At 46.0% G+C, this 25,150-nt stretch overlaps 2 protein-coding genes across 2 annotated transcripts in view; one reads left to right on the top strand and one right to left on the bottom strand.

Annotated features, from left to right (window-relative positions):
* The window catches only part of fam161b (FAM161 centrosomal protein B), a 65,363-nt gene extending 58,837 nt beyond the window's left edge, over positions 1-6,526 (bottom strand). The window contains exon 1 of the mRNA XM_070879600.1: positions 6,503-6,526. The gene's annotated coding sequence lies outside the window, so the exon portion shown is untranslated. The remainder of the gene's footprint in view (positions 1-6,502) is intronic.
* The window catches only part of coq6 (coenzyme Q6 monooxygenase), a 29,855-nt gene continuing 10,637 nt past the window's right edge, over positions 5,933-25,150 (top strand). Inside the window, exons 1-8 of the mRNA XM_070879601.1 lie at positions 5,933-6,207; positions 9,006-9,140; positions 13,465-13,523; positions 18,966-19,092; positions 20,744-20,874; positions 21,878-21,985; positions 22,237-22,299; positions 24,986-25,093. Coding sequence (XP_070735702.1) covers positions 6,009-6,207; positions 9,006-9,140; positions 13,465-13,523; positions 18,966-19,092; positions 20,744-20,874; positions 21,878-21,985; positions 22,237-22,299; positions 24,986-25,093 — 930 coding nt within the window. The 5' untranslated portion in view covers positions 5,933-6,008. The remainder of the gene's footprint in view (positions 6,208-9,005; positions 9,141-13,464; positions 13,524-18,965; positions 19,093-20,743; positions 20,875-21,877; positions 21,986-22,236; positions 22,300-24,985; positions 25,094-25,150) is intronic.

Genomic DNA, 25,150 nt, shown 5'->3' with positions numbered 1-25,150 from the left:
TAACTAGTAGAGTGGACAAGGGAGAACCAGTGGATGTGGTGTATTTGGACTTTCAAAAGGCTTTTGACAACGTCCCACACAAGAGATTGGTGTGCAAAATTAAAGCACATGGTATTGGGGGTAATGTACTGATGTGGATAGAGAACTGGTTGGCAGACAGGAAGCAGAGAGTCGGGATAAACAGGTCCTTTTCAGAATGCCAGGCAGTGACTAGTGGGGTGCTGCAGGGCTCAGTGCTGTGGCCCCAGCTATTTACAATATACATTAATGATTTAGATGAAGGAATTGAGTGTAATATCTCCAAGTTTGCAGATGACACTAAACTAGGTGGCGGTGTGAGCTGTGAGGAGGACGCCAAGAGGCTGCAGAGTGACATGGACAGGTTAGGTGAGTGCGCAAATGCAGTATAATGTGAATAAATGTGAGGTTAGCCACTTTGGGAGCAAAAACATGAAGGCAGAATATTATCTGAATGGCGGCAGATTAGGAAAAGGGGAGGTGCAACGAGATCTGGATGTCATGGTACATCAGTTATTGAAAGTTGGCATGCAGGTACAGTAGGCGGTGAAGAAGGCAAATGGTATGCTGGTCTTCAAAGCTAGGGGATTTGAGTATAGGAGCAGGGAGGTTTTACTGCAGTTGTACAGCGCCTTGGTGAGGCCTCACCTGGAATATTGTGTTCAGTTTTGGTCTCCTAATCTGAGGAAGGACGTTCTTGCTATTGAGGGAGTGCAGCGAAGGTTCACCAGACTGATTCCTGGAATGGCTGGACTGACATATACGGAGAGACTGGATCGACTGGGCCTGTATTCACTGGAGTTTAGAAGGATGAGAGGGGATCTCATAGAAACATATAAAATTCTGACGGTACTGGACATGTTAATTGCAAGAAGAATGTTTCCAATGTTGGGGAAGTCCAGAACCAGGGGACACAGTCTAAGGATAAGGGGTAAGCCATTTAGCACTGAGATGAGGAGAAACTTCTTCACTCAGAGAGTTGTTAACCTGTGGAATTCCCTACCGCAGAGAGTTGTTGATGCCAGTTCGTTGGATATATTCAAGAGGTAGTTAAACATGGCCCTTACAGCTAAAGGGATCAAGGGGTATGGAGAGAAAGCAGGAAAGGGGTACTGAGGTGAAGGATTAGCCATGATCTTATTGAATGGCGGTGCAGGCTCGAAGGGCCGAATGGCTTACTCCTGCACCTATTTTCTATGTTTCTATGTTTCAAAGTTTTGTGCCATCTGCAAATTTTGAAATTGTGCCCTGTATACTCAAGTCCAAGTTATTAATATATATCAAGAAAAGCAGTGGTTCTAGAACAGACCCCTGAGGAACACCACTGTGTGCCTTCCTCCAATCCGATAAACAACCATTCACCACTATTCTCTGTTTCCTATCACTTAGTCAATTTCATCTCCATGCTGCCACGGTCCCTTTTATTCCATGGGCTTTTCTGGCAAGCCTATTATGTGGCACTTTATCAAATGCCTTTTGGAAGTCTATGTACACCACATCAATCGCAGTGTCCTCATCAAGTTAGTTAAACAAATTTGCCTTTAATAAATCCGTGCTGGCTTTCCTTAATTAATCCACACTTGTCCAAGTGACTGTTAGTTTTGGCCCGGATTATCGTTTCTAAAGGTTTCTCTACTTCCGAGGTTAAACTGACTGACCTGTAGTTGCCGGGTTTATCCTTATACCTGTTTTTGAACATGGGTGTAATATTTGCAATTCTCCAATCCTCTGGGACCACCCCCATATCTAAGGAGGATTGGAAGATTATGGCCAGTACCACCGCAATTTCCACTCCAATGGCTAGGTCTCCATTTTGGTCCCTAATCGGCTCCACCCTCCTCTTACTACCCGTTTACTATTTATTTGCCTATAGAACACTTTTGGATTCCCTTTTATGTTAGCTGCCAATCTAGTCTCATAATCTCTCTTTACCTCTTATTCCCTTTCTAACTTCCCCTCTGAACATTCTATATTCAACCTGGTTCTCAACCTGACATCTGTTATAAGCCCCCTTTTTCTTCTTCATCTTGCTCTCTATATCTTTCGTCATCCAGGGAGCTCTGGCTTTGGTTGCCCTACCTTTTCCCCCTTGTGTGTATCTCGACTGTACCCGAACTATCTCCTCTTTAAAGGCAGCCCATAGTTCAATCACAGTTTTGCCTGCCAATCTTTGCTTCCAATTTACCCGGGCCAGATCTATTCTCAACCTACTGAAATTGGCTTTCTTCCAATTAAGTAATTTTTCTCTAGATTGCTCCTTGTCCTTTTCCGTAGCTAATTTAAACCTTATAATATGATCACTGTTCCCTAAATGTTCCCCTACTGACACATGCTCCACTTGCTCCAGCTCTTTCCTCACAACTAGATCCAGCAATGCCTCCTTCTTTGTTGGGCAGGAATCGTACTGATGAAGAAAGTTCTTCAGAACACACTTCAGAAATTCTGTAATATTCTCCTTAATCAATACTGTCACCCCCACCTCCTTTCTTTCTTTCCCTATCTTTCCTGGACACCTTATACGCAGGAATGTTTAGTACCCAATTTTGCCCTTTTTTGAACCAGGTGTCTATTACCGCCACGACATCATATTTCCATGTGGCTATTTGCGCCTTCAGCTCACCAACTTTATTTACCACACTTTGTGCATTTACACACCTGCATTGTAAACCTATCTTATACCTTCTTGTAGTCTCTCTTAGTCTGAGCCCAACTAACACCATACTATTTCTTACTCTAGTGCTATCTGTCTCTCCCAATTCTTTGTGCACCTTGTTTCTCCTTTCTAATGCTACATTCTGATGCCCATCCGCCTGCCAAATCCGTTGAAATCCTCCCCATCAGCACTAGCAAACCTCCCCCGTGAAGATATTGGTCCTGGCTCTGTTAAGGTGCAACCCGTCTGGCCTGTACAGGTCCCACCTCCCCCAGAACCGGTCCCAATGTCCCAGGAATCTATAGCCCTCCCTTCTGCACCATGTCTCCAGCCACGCATTCATCTGCTCTATTTCTATCCTCACTAGCTCGTGACACCGGGAGTAATCCAGAGATTACTGCCTTTGAGGTCCTGCTTTTAAATCTCTCTTCGTGCTTCCTAAAATCTGCTTGCAGGACCTCATCTCTCTTTCTATCTATGTTGTTGATACCGATATGGACCGCAACCTCTGGCAGTTCACCCTCCCCCCTCAGAATGTTCTGCAGCCGCTCAGTGACATCCTTGACCATGGCATCCGTGAGGCAACCTACCATCCTGGAATCACGTCTGCAGCCGCAGAAACACCTGTCTGTTCCCCAAACTATCGAATCTCCTGTTACTATTGCTTTCCCGATCTGCCTTCTCTCCCCATGTACAGCTGAGCCACCTGTGGTGCTGTGGACTTGGCTCTGGCCCTGTACTCCCCAGAGGAACCATCGCCCTCACCAGTGGTTAGAGAGTGAGTTGCACTCAGAAGACTCCTGCACTACTTGCCTGGTTATCCTTGTCTGTCTGACGGTCACCCATTCCTCTCTGTCTGCACTCGTACGCTGCGAGGTGACCACCTCCTGAAACATGCTATCCACGTAGCTCTCAGACTCACGGATGCACCGCAGTGATGCAGATGCTGATCAAGATCTGAAATTTGGAGCTTGAGCTCCTCCAGCTGACAACACTTCCTGCACATGTTGTTGTCCAGGGCACAGGAAGCGTCCTCGAGTTCCCACATAGCACAGGATGCGCATTCCACGGGACTGAGGTACCCTGCCATGCCTCCAATTGATAGATTATTAACTAGAAACACTTACCAGCTACTCACCAATCAGCTCCTTCCCTTGTGCTGATGTCACCATAGGTTTTTTACCTCAATCCCTGACGCTTCCGCTCCCGCCAGGCTCTGGGCTCTCGGGCCTCCCTTTATCTGCGGCCCCTCCTCTCGCTCTTCCGCAGGTCCGCTCTCATGCCTATCAACTCAGAGTCCTTGGGTTCTGTGGCTCCACTTCTCGGTGCGCACGTTCCTCCCGCCCACTGCCATTCAGTAATTGTTTCACTGCAACACCAAGGGTGCTTCGTAGTAAAAGGGAAGACCTGCATTTCCATAGCGCAGTTCACGATCTCAGAAGGTCCCAAAGCTGCTTCACAGCCAATGCAGTATTTTTTGAAGTGTAGTCACTGTTGTAATGTGGGAAACGCGGCCGCCAGTTTGCACACAGCAAGATCCCACAAGCAGGAATATGATAATGATCAGATAATCTGTTTTAGTGATGTTGATTGAGGGATAAATATTGGCCAGGACATCTGGCATTTTATGTAGTGCAGTTCACGCCCACAGGACATCTCAAAGAACTTCACAGCCAATGAAGTACTTTTAAAGTGTGGTCAATGTTGTAAAGCAGACAATTTGCGCACAGCAAGCTCCCACAAACAGCAATAAGATAAATTATCTGATTGGTTTATCACATTTCCAGCTTCTCTAGTCCTATCTTTTGTTCTTTATTTGTCTCATTACCACTCCCATTTGCCTTGTACCATCATCCCTTTTGTCATTTAATCTCTCCTGCCCTCCACCCTATCCCTTTTGTTCCTTCCTCCCTTCCCTGCTTCTTTACTTGCTTATGACCTATTGCATCTCTAACTTTTCCATTGCTGATGAAAGGTCATCGACCTGAAATGTTAAATCTGTTTCTCTCTCCACAGATGCTGCCTGACCTGCATTTTCTATTTTTATTTCAGATTTCCAGCATCCGTAATATTTTACTTTTGTCTATTATATTAATTGATCAGAGAATTGGGGTTTAGATGAATAGGAGTGGGAGGAAATTTGTGTGGAGCTGTTGGGCCAAATGGCCAGTGTGCTGTTGATACTATATAATTTATTTGTAATGTTGGTTGAGGGATAAATATTGGTCAGGACACTGGGGAAACTCCCCTGCTCTTCTTCAAAATAGCATCATGGGATCTTTTACATCCATCTGAGAAGGCAGACAGGGTCTGTTTGACGTCTCATCCGAAAGAGGACACCTCTGATAATGCAGCACTCTCTCTGTACTGCACTGGGAATGTCAGCCAGGATTATGTGCTCACATCCCTAGAGTGGGGCTTGTAGAGTAAACCCACAAGGTTCTGACTCAGAGGTGAGAGTGCTATCTACCGAGCCACGGCTATCACCAGTGGGATGGCTGGTTTTGGGAGGAAAATGCCACACCCTCGACCCCTTCGTCCTTGCAAATTCCCAACCTCCCTTTCCCCTCAAGTCCTTGAATATGTTACAACCTCCCATATTCGTGCCCATCTTTTCTGCAGTTCTATGTTTGAATCCCTCCAATCCAATTTCTGTGCCTGCCACAGTACTGAAATGACTCTCATCAAAGTCACAAATGACACCCTTTGTGACTTGTAAAGGAAAACAATCCCTCCTCGTCCTTCTTGACATGTCTGCAGCCTTTGACACGGTTGACCACTCTATCCTTCTCCAACGCCTCTCCTTCACCATCCAGCCGGTTGGGTCTGCACTTGCCTGGTGCCACAGCCGACACAGAACTTCACTGCACGTAAGGCACTTTGCGGTGTTTCAGACTGATATGAATCATAGGATCTTACAAAGGAGGCCATTAGGCCCATCGTGCCTGTGCCAGCTCTTTCGAAGTAAAATCCAGTTAGTAACATTCCCCTGCTCTTTCCCCATAATCCCTAAAATTTGCTGTATACATGTCAGAATTTATACCTAGATCGATCATACATACATACATACATACATACAGTGAAAGCTTGCAATTAAACTTATTCACAACCAAAATCTGCTACCACCTGCCATAAATATTGCTAGACTGGGCTACTGCGCATAACCGGAAGTCCATTGGTACACACCGTATTATGATTGGCTGACTGCTTCCCCGCCGGCCGGAAGCTGTAGGTACATCCGCCCCTCACAGCTGGCAGTTGGAGGCACTTCCGCCCCGCACCGCCGGCAGAAGGTGACCGTTCCCATGGATCCCGCTCGGCGGGCGAGCTCGCTGCAATGAGTCTGTGCAGGGCCGCGGGGGTGGTTTGCGGCCTCCGAGCCCGGGGACCGGCTTGGCTGCCGGGGAGCAGCGACCGCCTTCTCCTGCGGTGGTGCTCCTCCGAGCGGGAGGAGCGGGAGTCCGGGCCTCCGGAGCTGTACGACGTGGTGATCTCCGGCGGTGGGATGGTTGGCACGGCCATGGCCTGCGCTCTCGGTAGGACTCGGAACACGGATCCCAAGGGCAGGGCAGGGCAGGTTGTGAGGAGCGTGTGGAGCAGCCAGCATAGGACAAGGACCTATATAACAAAAAAAGAAAGACTTGCATTTCTATCGTGACCTTGACAACCTCAGGACGTCCCAAAGCGCTTTACAGCCAATGAAGTACTTTTGGAGTGTAGTAATGTGGGAAACGCGGCAGCCAGTTTGCTCACTCCCATAAACAGGAACGTGATAATCACCAGATCATCTGTTTTTGGTGTTGATTGAGCATAACTTCCTTGCTTTTGTACCTGGGAAAATTCCCTTGCTCTTCAAAATAGTTCCATGGGATCTTGCATATCCACCTGAGAGAGAGAGAGAGAGCAGACGGGGCCTCTGTTTAACCTCTCATCTGACCTCTGCTGGTGCAATCCACTCCACAAAAAAAACAACCACCGACCCTTTCGTCCTTGCAAACTACTGCCCCATCGCCAACCTCCCTTTCTTCTCCAAAGTACTAGAATGTGTTGCAGCCTCCCATATTCATACCCATCTTTCCTGCAGTTCTATGTTTGAATCTCTCTAATCCCATTTCTGTGCCTGCCACAGTACCGAAATGACTCATCAAAGTCACAAATGATATCCTTTGTGACTTGTAAAGGAAAATTATCCCTCCTCGTCCTTCTTGACTTGTCTGCAGCCTTTGACACGGTTGACCACTCTATCCTTTTCCAACGCCTCTCCACCACCGTCCAGCTGGGTGGGACTGCACTCGCCTGGTTCCATTTTTATCTATCTAATCGTAGCCAGAGAATCAGCTGCAATGGCTTCTCCTGTCCCCTGCATCATTATCTCTGGTGTTCCCCAAGGGCTTTCTCCTATTTCTCATCTACCTGTTGCCCCTTGGCGACATCATCAGAAAACACAGCATCAGTTTCCACATGTACTCTGATGATGCCCAGCTCTACCTCACTACTGCTTCATTTGACCCCTCCATGGTCTCTAAATTGTCAGACTGCTTGTCCGATATTCAGCTCTGGATGAGCAGAAATTTTCTACAATTGAATATTAGGAAGACCGAGGCCTTCTCCCCAACTTCTGTCTGAGGCTGAACTACACCTTGGTGTCGTATTTGACCCTGAAATGAGCTTTCGACTACATATCCACAGCATAACTAAGACCGCCTATTTCCACCTGCGTAATATTGCCTGTCTCCGCTCATCCACTGTTGAAGCCCTCATCCATGCCTTTGTTACCTCTAGATTTGACTATTCCAACGCACTCCTGGCTGGCCTCTCACTTTCTATCCTATGTAAACTAGAGGTGATCCAAAACCCGGTTGCCCATGTTCTAACTCGTACCAATTCATTCTTGTTTTAAAATCCCTCAATGGCTTTGCCCCTCCCTATCTCTATAATCTCCTCCAGTCCCATAACCCCCTGAGATGTCTGCACTCCTCTAATTCTGCCCTCTTGAGCATCGCTGATAATCACTCGACCATTGGTGGCCATTACTTCTGTTGCTTAGGCCCTAAGCTCTGGAATTCTGTCCCTAAACACCTCTACCTCTCTTTACTCCTTCAAGATGCTCCTTAAATCCTACCTCTATCATCTGCCCTAATTTCTCCTTGTGTGACTCGGTGTTGACATTTTTATCTCTTAAATCTCCTGTGAAATGCCTTGGGAAGTTTCACTATGTTGAAGGTGCTATATAAATACAAGTTGTGGTTGTAGTAGTAGTACTCCCTCAGCACTGCACTGGAAGTGTTGGCCTAGATTTTTGTGCTTGCAACCTTCTGACTCGGAGGCGAGAGTGCTACCCACTGAGCCACAGTGGCTGAGTCCAAACCATTCAAATTCATGTAGTTGTGTTGCATATGAAACTTGCAGGCAGGAAGCGACCAGCTTGTTCATCAAGCCTGACACACACCATGATGGCTGGATCATCTCATGACTTCTTCCCTCTCCTAACACCCACCCCCCTCCAACCCAACACCCCACCCCCAAAGCATAATCCACTGGGCGAAGCAAAAAAACAAAGAAAAAAATGCAATAAGAGGTAAAAGTACATTGGAAAATACCTCTCCGACCCTTTTCAGGTGATCAAAACCAGTCCTGAAGACCACATGGACCAAATGTTATCTATAAAGACTCTTGCCTTCTCTATGACGTGATCTCTGCCCCAGTCAGAAACTGGTCCACCTCTCCCTTGAAGGCATTTGAGAGAGTCAGCACCCATCGCACCAGTAATGTATTCCAAAGGCTCACAATTCAATGGAATAGAAGCGCCTAACATTTAGTCTATTCCTACACTTGCATGGTTTAAACTCCTGATCACCTGGTCCTCCCCACTCTCTTAAACTGGAATCATTTATCAATAGACATGCTATTCAGCCCTTTAATTACTTTATTGACCTCTATCAGGTCACTTCTAAATCTATACTGCTCTAAAGTAAATAGATCAAGGTCCTTGAGCCTATCTGAGTAGCTGGGATTCTTTACGAAACAGAGTTACGGTTTCACTGAAACCCTACATCAGAACTCGGGTCTCAGAACTGAAACATTAACTCTTTTTCTCTCCACTGATGTAGAGTGTTTCCAGCATTTTAATGTTTTTGTTTCGGATTCCGCAGTATTTTGTTACAACTGAGTCTGGTTAATAATGTATCTTGTAAATGAACTGTTGTGAAATGTAACATGTTTGCTGTTTTCTTTCAAATACATTTTTGAATAATCTTCATACAGTGACAGTCTTGTATAGTTATATACAATAACATGCAAATGAATTACACTTGCTGTCTTTATTTCTCTGCAGCTTATGATCAGAATCTATTGGGGAAAAAAATCCTGTTGCTGGAGGCTGGAAATAAGAAAACAGACGGAAAGCTGCCAGAATTGCACAGTAACCGAGTGAGCGCACTCACCCCAGGCACTGCGGCTGCCTTAAACCGTATGTTCCAGTTAACCCTTCATACACTTATCCCAGTGTGTTGTTCTGGAATTATTTACTTGGGGGGAGGTAGCGCAGCAGAGTGCTCTGGCTAGTCCATACTGTTGTGGAATGCAGTTGGCTTAGCTTGCTAGTCTCAAGATGCTTGCCTGAGTGGCTGGAGGTTGTACCTGCCTCTATGCCTCCATGTAAACAGTAAAAAGTCAAGGTGCTTCTTCACTGTAAAGATGTGCTCTTAGTTGCTCTGATCAAGGTAAACGGCAAGGGTGCCAGAGAATTACTTTCTCTCTACGTTTTTCCACAAAGTGCCACATAATAGGCTTGCCAGCAAAGTTGAAGCCCATGGAATAAAAGGGACAGTAAGAGCATGGATACGAAATTGGCTCAGTGACAGGAAGCGCAGAGTAGTGGTGAATGGTTGTTTTTCAGTCCAGAGGAAGGTATACAGTGGTGTTCCCCAGGGGTCAGTACTAGGACCACTGCTTTTCGTGATGTATATTAATGACTTGGATGTGGGTGTACAGGGCACAATTTCAAAGTTTGCTGATGATACAAAACTTGGAAGTATAGTGAACAGTGAGGGGGATAGTGATAGACTTCAAGAGGTCATACAGGCTGGTGGAATGGGCGGACATGTGGCAGACGAGGTTTAATGCAGAAATGTGAAAATTGATAGATTTTGGTAGAAAGAATGAGGAGAGGAAATATAAACTAAGAGGTACAATCCTAAAGGGGGTGCATGAACAGAGCGACCTAGTGATATATGTGTACAAATCATTGAAGGTAGCAGAACAGGTTGAGAAAGCAGTTAATAAAGCTTATGGGATACTGGGCTTCATGAATAGACGTGTAGAGTACAAAAGCGTGGAAATGATGATGAACCTGGATAAAACACTGGTTCGGCCTCAATTGGAATAGCGTGTCCAATTCTGGGCACCGCACTTTAGGAGGGATGTGAAGGCCTTGGAAAGGACGCAGAAAAGATTTCCGAGAATGATGCCAGGGACATGGATAGACTGGATAAGCTGGGGTTGTTCTCCTTGGAGAGAGGAGATTTGTTAGGTGTTCAAAAGGGTCTGGACAGAGTAAATAGAGAGAAATTGTTCCCATTGGCGGAAGGGTCGAGAACCAGAGGATACGGATTTAAAGTGATTGGCAAAAGAACCAAAGGCAACATGAAGAAAATCTTTTTTACGCAGCGAGTGGTTATGATCTGGAATTCATTGTCTGAAAAGTGGAGGCCGATTCAATCGTGGCTTTCAAAAGGGAATTGGATAAGTACCTGAAGGAAAAATGTTTTTACAGGGCTAAGGGGAAAGGGACGAGTAGTGAATCTAGTTGAAGTCCTCTCGCAGAGAGCCGGCAGAGGCTCGACGGGCCGAGCGGCCTCCTGTGCTGTAACCATTCTATGATTTTACGTGGATTGATCCAGCCAATCACAGCCTGCGCGGTTCCCCCCAGCCTATCTAGCGGAAGATGATTGGTGCCTGCGTGTGGTGGGACATGAGGAAAAGCTGCGAGTCGGGGGTCATGAGGAAAAGCTTTTTTTATGCAGCGAGTGGTGAGGATTGGTTTTCTAGACCAATATGTTGAGGAACCAACTAGGGGGGAGGCCATCTTAGACTGGGTGTTGTGTAATTAGAGAGGATTAATTAGCAATCTCATTGTGCGAGGCCCCTTGGGGAAGAGTGACCATAATACGGTGGATTTCTGCATTAGGATGGAGAATGAAACAGTAAATTCAGAGACCATGGTCCAGAACTTAAAGAAGGGTAACTTTGAAGGTATGAGGCGTGAATTGGCTAGGATAGATTGGCGAATGATACTTAGGGGGTTGACTGTGGATGGGCAATGGCAGACATTCAGAGACCGCATGGATGAATTACAACAATTGTACATTCCTGTCTGGCGTAAAAATAAAAAAGGGAAGGTGGCTCAACCGTGGCTATCTAGGGAAATCAGGGATAGTATTAAAGCCAAGGAAGTGGCATACAAATTGGCAGAAATAGCAGCGAACCTGGGGACTGGGAGAAATTTAGAACTCAGCAGAGGAGAACAAAGGGTTTGATTAGGGCAGGAAAAATGGAGTACGAGAAGAAGCTTGCAGGGAACATTAAGGCGGATTGCAAAAGTTTCTATAGGTATGTAAAGAGAAAAAGGTTAGTAAAGACAAACGTAGGTCCCCTGCAGTCAGAATCAGGGGAAGTCATAACGGGGAACAAAGAAATGGCAGACCAATTGAACAAGTACTTTGGTTCGGTATTCACTAAGGAGGATACAAACAACCTTCCGGATATAAAAGGGGTCAGAGGGTCTAGTAAGGAGGGGGAACTGAGGGAAATCTTTATTAGTCGGGAAATTGTGTTGGGGAAATTGATGGGATTGAAGGCCGATAAATCCCCAGGGCCTGATGGACTGCATCCCAGAGTACTTAAGGAGGTGGCCTTGGAAATAGCGGATGCATTGACAGTCATTTTCCAACATTCCATTGACTCTGGATCAGTTCCTATGGAGTGGAGGGTAGCCAATGTAACCCCACTTTTTAAAAAAGGAGGGAGAGAGAAAACAGGGAATTATAGACCGGTCAGTCTGACCTCAGTAGTGGGTAAAATGATGGAATCAATTATTAAGGATGTCATAGCAGTGCATCTAGAAAATGGTGACATGATGGGTCCTAGTCAGCATGGATTTGTGAAAGGGAAATCAAGCTTGACAAATCTGGAATTTTTTGAGGATGTTTGCAGTAAAGTGGACAAAGGAGAACCAGTTGATGTGGTATATTTGGACTTTCATAAGGCTTTCGACAAGGTCCCACACAAGAGATTAATGTGCAAAGTTAAAGCACATGGGATTGGGGGTAGTGTGCTGACGTGGATTGAGAACTGGTTGTCAGACAGAAAGCAAAGCAAAGAGTAGGAGTAAACGGGTACTTTTCAGAATGGCAGGCAGTGACTAGTGGGGTGCCGCAAGGTTCTGTGCTGGGGCCCCAGCTGTTTACATTGTACATTAATGATTTAGACGAGGGGATTAAATGCAGTATCTCCAAATTTGCGGATGACACTAAGTTGGGTGGCAGTGTGAGCTGCGAGGGGGATGCTATTAGGCTGCAGAGTGACTTGGATAGGTTAGGTGAGTGGGCAAATGCATGGCAGATGAAGTATAATGTGGATAAATGTGAGGTTATCCACTTTGGTGGTAAAAACAGAGAGACAGACTATTATCTGAATGGTGACAGATTAGGAAAAGGGAAGGTGCAACGAGACCTGGGTGTCATGGTACATCAGTCATTGAAGGTTAGCATGCAGGTACAGCAGGCGGTTAAGAAAGCAAATGGCATGTTGGCCTTCATAGCGAGGGGATTTGAATACAGGGGCAGGGAGGTGTTGCTACAGTTGTACAGGGCCTTGGTGAGGCCACACCTGGAGTATTGTGTACAGTTTTGGTCTCCTAACTTGAGGAAGGACATTCTTGCTATTGAGGGAGTGCAGCGAAGATTCACCAGACTGATTCCCGGGATGGCGGGACTGACCTATCAAGAAAGACTGGATCAACTGGGCTTGTATTCACTGGAGTTCAGAAGAATGAGAGGGGACCTCATAGAAACGTTTAAAATTCTGACGGGTTTAGACAGGTTAGATGCAGAAAGAATGTTCCCAATGTTGGGGAAGTCCAGAACCAGGGGTCACAGTCTGAGGATAAGGGGTAAGCCATTTAGGACCGAGATGAGGAGAAACTTCTTCACCCAGAGAGTGGTGAACCTGTGGAATTCTCTACCACAGAAAGTAGTTGAGGCCAATTCACTAAATATATTCAAAAGGGAGTTAGATGAAGTCCTTACTACTCGGGGGATCAAGGGTTATGGCGAGAAAGCAGGAATGGGGTACTGAAGTTTCATGTTCAACCATGAATTCATTGAATGGCGGTGCAGGCTAGAAGGGCTGAATGGCCTGCTCCTGCACCTATTTTCTATGTTTCTATGATCTGGAATGCACTGCCTGAAAGGGTCGTGGCAAATTCAATCACGGTTTTCAAAAGGAAGTTGGATAAGTACCTGAAAGAAAAAAAAATTGCAGGGCTACGGGGAAAGGGTGGAGGAGTGGGACTTGCTGAGGGTGCTCTTGGTCAGCATGGGCTCGACAGGCCAAATGGCCGCCTTTCATGCTGTAACCATTCTATGATTCTATGTGCTTTACATCTGATCACAACATTCCAATAATACAATTGCTCTGCTTTGTTCCTGTGCACTGCACAAACTGCACCAAATACCAAAAAAAAACTCTCATTGTTTCAGCTTAACATTTCTACCACTTTTACTTCTTTGTAGGGGTTGGAGCTTGGGATCAGATATGCAACATGAGATACAAGCCCTTCAAGAGAATGCAGGTAACCCCTATTGTTGTTTCAGGGGCATTTTTACCCAATTCATTTTCTACAGGTATTTTTTTGTGTATTATGTTAAGATTAGATTAAAGCTTCAGTGATGGATCAGCAAGTTTGACCATTGAGGAGCTGAGCCATACATACCAGGAATGTTCATGGTTCATGCCTTTGTTACCTCTAGACTTGACTACTCCAATGCACTCCTGGCTGGCCTCCCACATTCTACCCCAAAACTCGGCAGCCCGTATCCTAACTCGCACCAAGTCCCGATCACCCATCACCCCGATGCTTGCTGGCCGACATTAAGCAAAGCCTTTATTTCAGAATTCTCATCCTTGCTTACAAATCCCTCCATGGCCTCGCCCCTCCCTATCTCCGTAATCCCTTTCAGCCTCTCAACCCCACGAGATGTCTGCGCTCCTGAAATTCTGCCCTCTTGAACATCCCTGATTATAATCGCTCCACCATTGGTGGCTGTGCTTTCTGTTGCCTGGGCCCCAAGCTCTGGAACTCCCTCCCTAAACCTCTCCGCCTCTCGACCTCTCTTTCCCCCTTTAAGCAGCTCCTTAAAACCTACCTCTTTGACCAAGCTTTTCTTCTGTAATTTCTTCTTGTGTGGCTCGATGTCAAATGTATCTGTTTTGTCTTATAACACTGCTGTCGAGCGCCTTGGAACGTTTTACTACGTTAAAGGTGCTATATAAATAAAAGTTGTTCAACCTCTGGTCTGTGAGGAGACAGCTGATCTCATCTAAAGTGACATCAGCAGTGCTACAATTGATATTGATTCCCTATGATGTATTTATTGTGAAATTGGGGTTCCTGATCACTGGGCGAAGACCCCTATGTGGACTTCGGTTGGCGATAGCTTCAGGTTTAGCGGATAAGCCCCCTGTGCTATTCACTGTTGAGACTTACCTATAAATAATGGCCACTCAGGCAAATGGCAGAGGGTGATTGGCACCTGTGGAGCTTCGCTGCAGCAAGGATTCAATGCCTTGAGCTGAGGGGAGAAGGTTGAGGGAGGATTTGTGCTGAGGGGATTCAATTGTAAGGGGAATAGATAGGCGTTTCTGTGGCCGCAACTGGGACTCCAGGATGGTATGTTGCCTCCCTGGTGCAAGGATCAAGGATGTCTCGGAGCGGGTGCAGGGAGGGTGAACAGCCAGTTGTTGTGGTGCACATTGGTACCAACGATATAGGTAAAAACGGGATGAGGTCGTAAGATACGAATTTAAGGAGCTAGGAGCTAAATTAAAAAGTAGGACCTCAAAAGTAGTAGTCCCGGGATTGCGACCAGTGCCACGTGCTAGTCAGAGTAGGAATCGCAGGATAGCTCAGATGAATATGTGGCTTGAGCGGTGGTGCAGCAGGGAGGGATTCAAATTCCTGGGGCATTGGAACCGGTTCTGGGGGAGGTGGGACCAGTACAAACCGGACGGTCTGCACCTGGGCAGGACCGGAACCAATGTCCGAGGGGGAGTGTTTGCTAATGCTGTTGGGGAGGAGTTAAACTAATATGGCAGAGGGATGGAACCAATGCAGGGAGACAGTGGGAAGCAAAATGGAGACAGAAGCAAAAGACAGAAAGGAGATAAGTAAAAGGGGAGGGCAGAGAAACCCAAGGCAAAAAACAAAAAGGGCCACAGCAAAATTCTAAAGGGTCAAAGTGCGTTAAAAAGGCAAACCTGAAGGCTCTATGCCTCAATGCGAGGAGTATTCGGAATAAGGTGGACGAATTAACTGTGCAGATAGCAGTTAATGGATACATTGTGGTTGGCATCACGGAGACATGGCTCCAGGGTGACCAAGGCTGGGAATTCAACATCCAAGGGTATTCAACATTTAGGAAAGATAGACAGAAAGGAAAAGGAGGCGGGTGGCATTGCTGGTTAAAGAGGAAATTAATGCAATGGTAAGGAAAGACATTAGCTTGAATGATGTGGAATCGGTATGGGTGGAGCTACGGAATACCAAAGGGCAGAAAACGCTAGTGGGAGTTGTGTACAGACCACCAAACAGTAGTAGTAATGTTGGGGAGGGCATTAAATGGGAAATTAGGGGTGCATGCAATAAAGGTGCAGCAGTTATCATGGGTGACTTTAATATGCATATAGATTGGGCTAACCAAACTGGAAACAATACGGTGGAGGAGGATTCCCTGGAGTGCATAAGGGATGGTTTTCTAGACCAATATGTCGAGGAACCAACTAGGGGGGATGCCATCTTAGACTGGGTGTTGTGTAATGAGAGAGGATTAATTAGCAATCTCGTTGTGCGAGGCCCCTTGGGGAAGAGTGACCATAGTATGGTGGAATTCTACATTAGGATGGAGAAGGAAACAGTTAATTCAGAGACCATGGTCCAGAACTTTGAAGGGTAACTTTGAAGGTATGAGGCGTGAATTGGCTAGGATAGATTGGCGAATGATACTTAAGGGGTTGACTGTGGATGGGCAATGGCAGACATTTAGAGACCGCATGGATGAACTACATCAATTGTACATCCCTGTCAGGCGTAAAAATAAAAAAGGGAAGGTGGCTCAACCGTGGCTATGAAGGGAAATTAGGGATAGTATTAAAGCCAAGGAAGTGGCATACAAATTGGCCAGAAATAGCAGCGAACCCAGGGACTGGGAGAAATTTAGAACTCAGCAGAGGAGGACAAAGAGTTTGATTAGGGCAGGGAAAATAAGAGTACGAGAGGAAGCTTGCAGGGAACATTAAGACGGACTGCAAAAGCTTCTGTAAAGAGAAAAAGGTTTGTAAAGACAATCGTAGGCCCCCTGCAGTCAGAATCAGGGGAAGTCATAATTGGGAACAAAGAAATGGCAGACCAATTGAACAAGTACTTTGGTTCGGTATTCACTAAGGAGGACATAAACAACCTTCCGGATATAAAAGGGGTCAGAGGATCTAGTAAGGAGGAGGAACTGAGGGAAGTCCTTATTAGTTGGGAAATTGTGCTGGGGAAATTGATGGGATTGAAGGCCGATAAATCCCCAGGGCCTGATGGTCTGCATCCCAGAATACTTAAGGAGATGACCTTGGAAATAGTGGATGCATTGACAGTCATTTTCCAACATTCCATTGACTCTGGATCAGTTCCTATGGAGTGGAGGGTAGCCAATGTAACCCCACTTTTTAAAAAAGGAGGGAAAGAGAAAACAGGGAATTATAGACCGGTCAGCCTGACATCGGTAGTGGGTAAAATGATGGAATCAATTATTAAGGATGTCGTAGCAGTTCATTTGGAAAGAGGTGATATGATAGGTCCAAGTCAGCATGGATTTGTGAAAGGGAAATCATGTTTGACAAATCTTCTGGAATTTTTTGAGGATGGTTCCAGTAGAGTGGACAAGGGAGAACCAGTTGATGTGGTATATTTGGACTTTCAGAAGGCTTTCGACAAGGTCCCACACAAGAGATTAATGTGCAAAGTTAAAGCACATGGGATTGGGGGTAGTGTGCTGACATGGATTGAGAACTGGTTGTCAGACAGGAAGCAAAGAGTAGGAGTAAATGGGTACTTTTCAGAATGGCAGGCAGTGATTAGTGGGGTACCACAAGGTTCTGTGCTGGGGCCCCAGCTGTTTACATTGTACATTAATGATTTAGACGAGGGGATTAAATGTAGTATCTCCAAATTTGCGGATGACACTAAGTTGGGTGGCAGTGTGAGCTGCGAGGAGGATGCTGAGGCTGCAGAGTGACTTGGATAGGTTAGGTGAGTGGGCAAATGCATGGCAGATGAAGTATAATGTGGATAAATGTGAGGTTATCCATTTTGGTGGTAAAAACAGAGAGACAGACTATTATCTGAATGGTGACAGATTAGGAAAAGGGGAGGTGTAGCGGGACCTGGGTGTCATGGTACATCAGTCATTGAAGGTTGGCATGCAGGTACAGCAGGCGGTTAAGAAAGCAAATGGCATGTTGGCCTTCATAGCGAGGGGATTTGAGTACAGGGGCAGGGAGGTGTTGCTACAGTTGTACAGGGCCTTGGTGAGGCCACACCTGGAGTACTGTGTACAGTTTTGGTCTCCTAACCTGAGGAAGGACATTCTTGCTATTTAGGGAGTGCAGCGAAGGTTCACCAGACTGATTCCCGGGATGGCGGGACTGACCTATCAAGAAAGACTGGATCAACTGGGCTTGTATTCACTGGAGTTCAGAAGAATGAGAAGGGACCTCATAGAAACGTTTAAAATTCTGACGGGGTTAGACAGGTTAGATGCAGGAAGAATGTTCCCAATGTTGGGGAAGTCCAGAACCAGGGGACACAGTCTAAGGATAAGGGGGAAGTCATTTAGGACCGAGATGAGGAGAAACTTCTTCACCCAGAGAGTGGTGAGCCTGTGGAATTCTCTACCACAGAAAATTGTTGAGGCCAATTCACTAAATATATTCAAAAATGAGTTAGATGAAGTCCTTACTACTAGGGGAATCAAGGGGTATGGTGAGAAAGCAGGAATGGGGTACTGAAGTTTCATGTTCAGCCATGAACTCATTGAAAGGCGGTGCAGGCTAGAAGGGCCGAATGGCCTACTCCTGCACCTATTTTCTATGTTTCTATGTTTCCACTGATGGGGGAGACTAGACCTAGAGGGCACGATCTTAGAATAAGGGGCCGCCCATTTATAACCGATGAGAAATTTCTTCTCAGAGTTGTAAATCTGTGGAATTCGCTGCCTCGGAGAGTTGTGGAAGCTGGGACATTGAATAAATTTAAGACAGAAATAGACAGTTTCTTAAACGATAAGGGGTTATGGGGACTGGGTGGGGAAGTAAACCTGAGTCCATGATCAGATCAGCCATGATCTTATTGAATGGCGGAGCAGGCTCGAGGGGCCGTATGGCCTACTCTTGTTCCTATTTCTTATGTTCTTATGAGGGCCTCTGTCTGTGGAACCGTAAGAATCTGAGACTTTAGGAGATGATGGGAGAAAATGGAAGAAAGGACAGAATAGTCTGTGTGCCTAAATAATCACCAAAATCTTCCTTCTCTGATCTTGTCACCTAATTAATGAACTGGGTAAGGAACGAAAAATGGTAAGGCAAAATGGAGACCGAAGGGATTCGGTGGTCAAGATAGGAAGCTCTTCATGCTTAAATATGAGATGGGAGTAAAATGGAACAGTCATACGATGACTGCAAACTGATTGTAACTTGAACAGTAACTACCTGAGACATTCTTCTGCGGAGAATGTGGACGTTGTTGAAGCATTTATGAGAGAAAAAAGAAGAATTCGAATTCAACAAGTGGTAGAGGGGAATAGAGGAGGGGGGAAATGAAAACAAACCTGTAGATAGACCTAACTGACAGGCTGAGCTGAACAGGCTGAATGTTGTTTACATGTTTAGCTTATGCTATGTTTGGTCGCTTCATCATTAAATGCTACAGTGAGAGTGAACAGTGACTGAAATTCTCGTGTTTTCCCCTCAGATTTGGGATGAATGCTCGGATGCGATGATTACCTTTGATAAAGCTGACCTGTTGGAGGACATAGGCTTTGTCGTTGAGAATGACGTGATATTGTCAGCTTTATCTAAACAGCTGGCTGCCGCTGCTGGTAGGTATTCACCATGAAGCTTTCATGGGCAGGGTGTTGAGGTAATGGCAGTGCTGTGAGGTGAAACGTGGGAACAATGCATTAAAGTTGTTCTTGTAGTTGCCCTCCCACTTGGATTGTTTTGCTGCTTTTCCAAAGGTGCTGACTCGTGTGGTTCCCTGAATTTCACCCACCCTCCAGTATCTCACCTTAGTATCAGTCTTTCAGATGAGACATCAAACTGAGGTGAACGTAAAAGATCCCATGGCATGATTTCAAAGAAAAGCACGGGAGTTTACCCCCAGTGTCCTGGCCGATATTTACCCCTTAACCAACATCACTAAAACAGATTATCTGGTCATTATCTTATTGTGGTTTCTGGCGTCTTGCTGTGCACAAATTGGCTACCGCATTTCCCTACATTACAACATTAACTACACTTCAAAAGTGCTTCATTGGCTGTAAAGTGCTTTGGGATGTCCTTGAGTCGTGAAAGGCAGTATATAAACAATGTTCCTTTTAAGCTGTGCGGCTGTGCAGCACTCTGGAGCTCCCATGCAGTCGGCTCACCGGCTTTTAAATGGGAAAAACTGCGCATGCGGGGTATACTGAATGGGCCGCACAGCCCCTTAATACAATTACTGTACAAGCACATAAGAAGTAGGAGCAGGAGTAGGCCATTCGGCCCCTCAATAAGATCATGGCTGATCATCTACCTCAACTCCACTTCCCTGCACTGTCCCCATATCTCTTGATTCCCTTAATATCCAAAAATCTGTTGATCTCTATCTTGAATATACTCAACTACTGAGCCTCCACAGCCCAATGGGGTAGAGAATTCCAAAAATTCACAGCCTATTGAGTGAAGAAATTTCTTTTCATCTCAGTCCTAAATGGCCGGCCCTTTATTCTGAGGCTGAGACCCCTAGTTCTAGACTCCCAGCCAGGGAAACATCCTCCCTGCATCTACCATGTTAAGCCCCTTAAGAATGTTATATGTTTCAATAAGATCACCTCTCATCCTTCTAAATTTTAGGAAATATAGGCCTAGTCTCCTCAATCTCCCCTCATAGGACAATCCCCCCCCCCCCCGCCCCCCCATCCCAAGAATCAATCTAGCGAGCCTTCATTGCACTCCTCTAAGGCAAGGATACCAAAACTATACAGAAGCATTATCAAACAACATTTTACACTGAGCCACATAAGGAGATATGAAGGCAGATGACCAAAAGCTTGGCCACAGGAGGAAAGAGAGGTAGAGAGGCGGAAAGATGTAGGGAGGGAATTCCAGAGTTAAGGCCTGGGCAGCTGAGGGCACGGCCACCAATGGCAGTGTGATTAAAATAGGCGATGGGGAAGAGACCAGAATTGGAGGAGCGCAGATATCTCTGAGGTTTGTGGGTTGGAGGAGGTTTCAGAGATGGGGAGTGGCGAGGCCATGGAGGGATTTGAAATCTATGATGAGAATTTAAAAATTGAGGCATTGCTTAACCGGGAGCCTGTGTAGGTCAGCGATCACAGGGATGATGGGTGAACGGAACTTGGTGCGAGTTTGGAACCCTTCCCATGGGGAAGAGAGCAGGGGATGTGAGGCAACTCCAGGGAAGGCAGTGAAAATGCAGAGAGACGAGGATAAAATGGTTTGTGCTTAGCTTGGTGCTGTTTTTCCCAGACAGGGTGCATGTGTTATACAGGAGCAGAGTGGTGAACTACATATGGCCAGAACCCAACCTGGCGCCTGACACCAACCCATGGGTGCAAGTCGAACTGGCCGATGGGAGTAAACTGCAGACAAAGTTACTGGTGAGCAACAGTGAACTCTTTAAACTCTCAGCTGTGGAGAACATGAAATGATTTTTTTTTTACATTGTACTTTCCAACATTCTCTTCTTAACTAAAGGTGCCCCTTCATGTTGGAGTACACTTCAATGGGCACTGCTGTCCCTCTGGTACCTTGGCCAAGTAGCCATTCTTTACATGGACAGAACATATTGACAGACCAGATTGGTCGGATATCACAGCCGAGCCTGATCCTGCCCTCACTTGGAATCCTCTTGTACATACTTCACGACGTGAAACCTGGCCAATTGTCCGTGTTTCCTCCTTTTTTTTTCATCTCCCTTCCACCTCCTGGGGATACAAAAGCCTGTTGTAATGCCCCGGGCACTGCCTGGCTGAGATTGACGAACGCCACACAGACCTGGTTTTGAGCCTGGGCCCTTCCTGCTCTGTGTTGTTGAGAGGAGGGTATTGTTGAGTCCCACACCACATGGCCCACTGGAGGAGGGTGCTCGCTCCTATTTCCCTGAAGCTGAAAAATTCTGCTGCTTTCATTCCCCATCCCTCCTCCTCAACCCCCCTTCTGTCAGGGAGGGTGGGAGAGGTGGGGATGACCTGCTCTCTAACAGTGCTGTTCTGAAACCAGCAGCTAGGAGAGAAGTTCTACACAAACAACTTCCACATCTGTCCTGTATTTCATTAACGCACAATGTATTAACTGATTACACTATCCAATTACCCCAGAATAAATTTACTCTTGTCCTGTCAAAAATGTAATGTCAAAACTGAGGTAGAATCTACATGGTTCTCTAATAAAACTCATTGAATGGCGGTGCAGGCTAGAAGGGCCGAATGGCCTACTCCTGCACCTATTTTCTATGTTTCTATGTTTCTATACTTAAACTAAAGAATCTGGGTTGGGGCAGGGGGAGGGGGTCACTGATCACTCCATAGTGTTGATTAAATGACTGTTTTCTGTTTAATTTAGCTTTACTACATTAAAGGGCTGTATCTCTCCTCCAAATAGATTGGAGCAGACGGCCCAAACTCAATGGTACGGCAGTCTGCCGACATTCAAACTGTGCAGTGGAAGTACGATCAGTCGGCTGTGGTTGCTACCCTTCGTCTCGCTGAGGTGAGTGGACCCTTTTGTCCGTGCTAACTGCTGGGGATGCACTGTGTCTGTGGTTTCTCGGAGTGACCACATTTCACTTGGGGATGAAGTGTGAGGTTGCTGCGGCCAGTCTACCCGTTTCTCTAAGTGGGCTGCTGCATTGCTGTAAATGGCCACGGCGGTGATTGTGTGGGTGGGGGAGACGCTGACGAGAATGACCACAAACAGATCGACTGTCATTGCTTCTAACTATTCCTCTTTTCAATCCTTAGCCTACTGACAACAATGTGGCTTGGCAACGGTTCCTGGTGACTGGACCAATCGCAATGCTTCCGGTACACTTCGCTTTAAATTTATTTTTTGAACTAAAAGATGCAGACTCTCTGTAAAAGTAGCACCAAAGGGGTTTGGCATAAAGTCGCGGACTTTAAAATGGTCCCAGTAACGCGATCCTTCCATTATTTCATAGTATTACATCCGCAGAACTTACAGCATAAAAACAGGCCCATTTGGCCCGAAAGGTCCACGCCGCTGTTTGCTCCATACGAGCCTCCGCCTAATCCCATTGGCATAACCTATTTTTTCTCCCTCGTATTTATCTAGCTTCCTCTTAAATGCATCCAAGCTTATTCACCTCAATTACTCCTTGTGGTAGCATGGTGCTTGAACCAATACCAACAGTACAGACATAGGGATTGCTGGAAGAAAAAAGATCAAATTTCATCTAGTTTGCCTTAAGAAATAGGAGCAGGAGTAGGCCATTTGGCCCTCGAACCTGCTCTACCATTCAATAAAATCATGGCTGATCTGATTCTGGACTTCCCCACCCGCTCCCCATAACCCTTGACTCCCTTATCGTTCAAAAATTTGTCTATCTCCACCTTAAATATATTCAAAGACCCAGCCTCCACAGCTCTCTGCGGTAGAGAAGTCCAAAGATTCAAGACCCTCTGAGAGAAGAAATTCCTCCTCATTTCTGTTTTAAATGGGCGACCCCTTATTCTGAAACTATGCCCCCTAGTTCGAGATTCCCCCATGAGGGGAAACATCCTCTCTGCATCTACCCTGTTAAGCCCCCTCATGTTTCAATAAGATCACCTCTCATTTTTCTAAACTCCAAAGAGTATAGGCCCAACCTGCTCAACCTTTCTTCATATGACAAACCCTTCATATGACAAACCTCGTGAACCTCCTCTGAACTGCATGTATATCCTTACATAAGGAGACCAAAACTGCATGCAGTATTTCAGGCGTGGCCTTACCAATACCCTGTACAGCTGGAGCATGACTTCCCTACCTTTATACTCCATCCCCTTTGCAATAAAGGCCAGCATTCCATTTGCCTTCCTGATTAGTTGCTGTACCTGCCTTCTACCATCCTGGTAGTCACATGATACAACGACAATGGGAATTGTTAACTGATCACAGCAGCAATCTTTATCAGTGAGTCTACAATAGACGCAGACACGAGGCGAGTAAACCCCCAAGGGTGGGGATCTTTGGGAAACAGAGGTCCATAGTTACCTGTTCTTCCCGAGGTTGAGTAGGTTGGGCCTATACTCGTTGGAGTTCAGAGGAATGAGAGGTGATCTTATCGAAACATACAAGATAATGAGGGGTCTCGACAAAGTGGATGCAGAGAGGATGTTTCCACTCATAGGGGAAACTAGAACTATGGGGCATAGTCTCAGAATAAGGGGCCGCCCATTTAAAACTGAGATGAGGAGGAATTTCTTCTGAGGGTTATAAATCTGGAATTCTCTGCCCCAGAGAGCTGTGGAGGCTGGGTCATTGAATATATTTAAGGTGGCGATAGAAGATTTTTAAGTGATAAGGGTATAGAGAGTTATGGGGAGCGGGCAGGAAAGTGGAGCTGAGTCCATTATCAGATCAGCCATGATCTTATTAAATGGCGGAGCAGGCTCGAGGGGCCAAAAGGCCTACTCCTGCTCCTATTATGTTCTTACTCACCACACATCATGTCTCAAATTGCTCATATACAACATGTTATTTTCTGAAAGAAATCTATCTAATTTGCATTTGAATCAATCAATAATGGGTGGGATGGGATGGATCTTGCAAATGCAGTCTATATGAAATAAAGAGCTGGAAATGCACACCAGGCCCTATAATCTGTAAAGAAAAAAGGTAAGCAAAGGTTTCAGGTGCAGATCACCTTGAAGGTACACAGATTATGACGGATAACGCTGTGTACTTCCAGCGTTACTTTGTTTTTATTATATACCAATCACTTGGCCCAAATGGCGTCATTTCCCATTGATCTGCAGCAGCATTGTCTTTCCCACCCTCACGCATTTCATACCTTGCATACCTCACCTGCACATGGGCATTAATGAGTCGCAAATCAATTATTCTGTCACTTCTTGTGGGAGCTGGGACAGAGTGGTGGGAGATCGTCTGTTCAATTAATAATCTAATCACTATCTGGAGAGAGCACGGAAAAAGCACAGCAGAGCCTGCGCATGGAAAGCAGCGTGTTGGTAATGGAGCCAGGAGGCCCAGGGTATAGTGTCACTATTCTACGGGCAAATACGCTAGCTGGTCTAAGATTAATGCGCTCACCTACACTGTGATCTCTGAAAACCAGGGTGAGAGGACCTGAGGGAGGGGGTCAGTAGGAATATGTGATTGTGTGTGCTAGGCCCAAGCACAGCCTGGTCTCCAATCGTCTTGGATCCCCTTGCCATTGGACCAAGACCTTGCTCTGTCAAGTCCACGTTGCAGCTGATGTGCAACGGCCACCCCACATTAAAAGAATTCACGCACAGGCATCTTCTAACCTTTAAAATGAAGTTCGGGACCTGCCCCGCATTGGTCCCAACAGTCACCGTAGAACTTATTTTAGTGTGGAAGCAAGTCGTCCCCGACTCCGGGATCTACCTAGGAAGAAGTAATCACTGTCCACCGTTAAGGTGATGTATTTTGATATCCTAGCTTGAGGATGTTTATGCGATGTGCTTCTGACTCAATCCTCGAGCCTCTCTTTCTGTGTTTCTCCAGCTCTCCGATAATCTCAGTTCCTTGGTGTGGTCGACTTCCCACCAGCATGCGTCCGACTTGCTCAGCATGGATGACGAGACGTTTGTGGACGCCATCAATTCAGCTTTTGTAAGTGGAATGTGCAGCTGGGGCCGTCCAGTTCAGAGTTGAGCCAGAAAGTCGCAG

The sequence above is a fragment of the Pristiophorus japonicus genome, chromosome 4, assembly GCF_044704955.1.
Source record: "Pristiophorus japonicus isolate sPriJap1 chromosome 4, sPriJap1.hap1, whole genome shotgun sequence".
In the NCBI taxonomy this organism is placed as follows: Eukaryota; Metazoa; Chordata; class Chondrichthyes; family Pristiophoridae; genus Pristiophorus; species Pristiophorus japonicus.
Note: the sequence above shows the minus strand (reverse complement) of the source record. Positions and strands in the feature narration are given on the sequence as shown.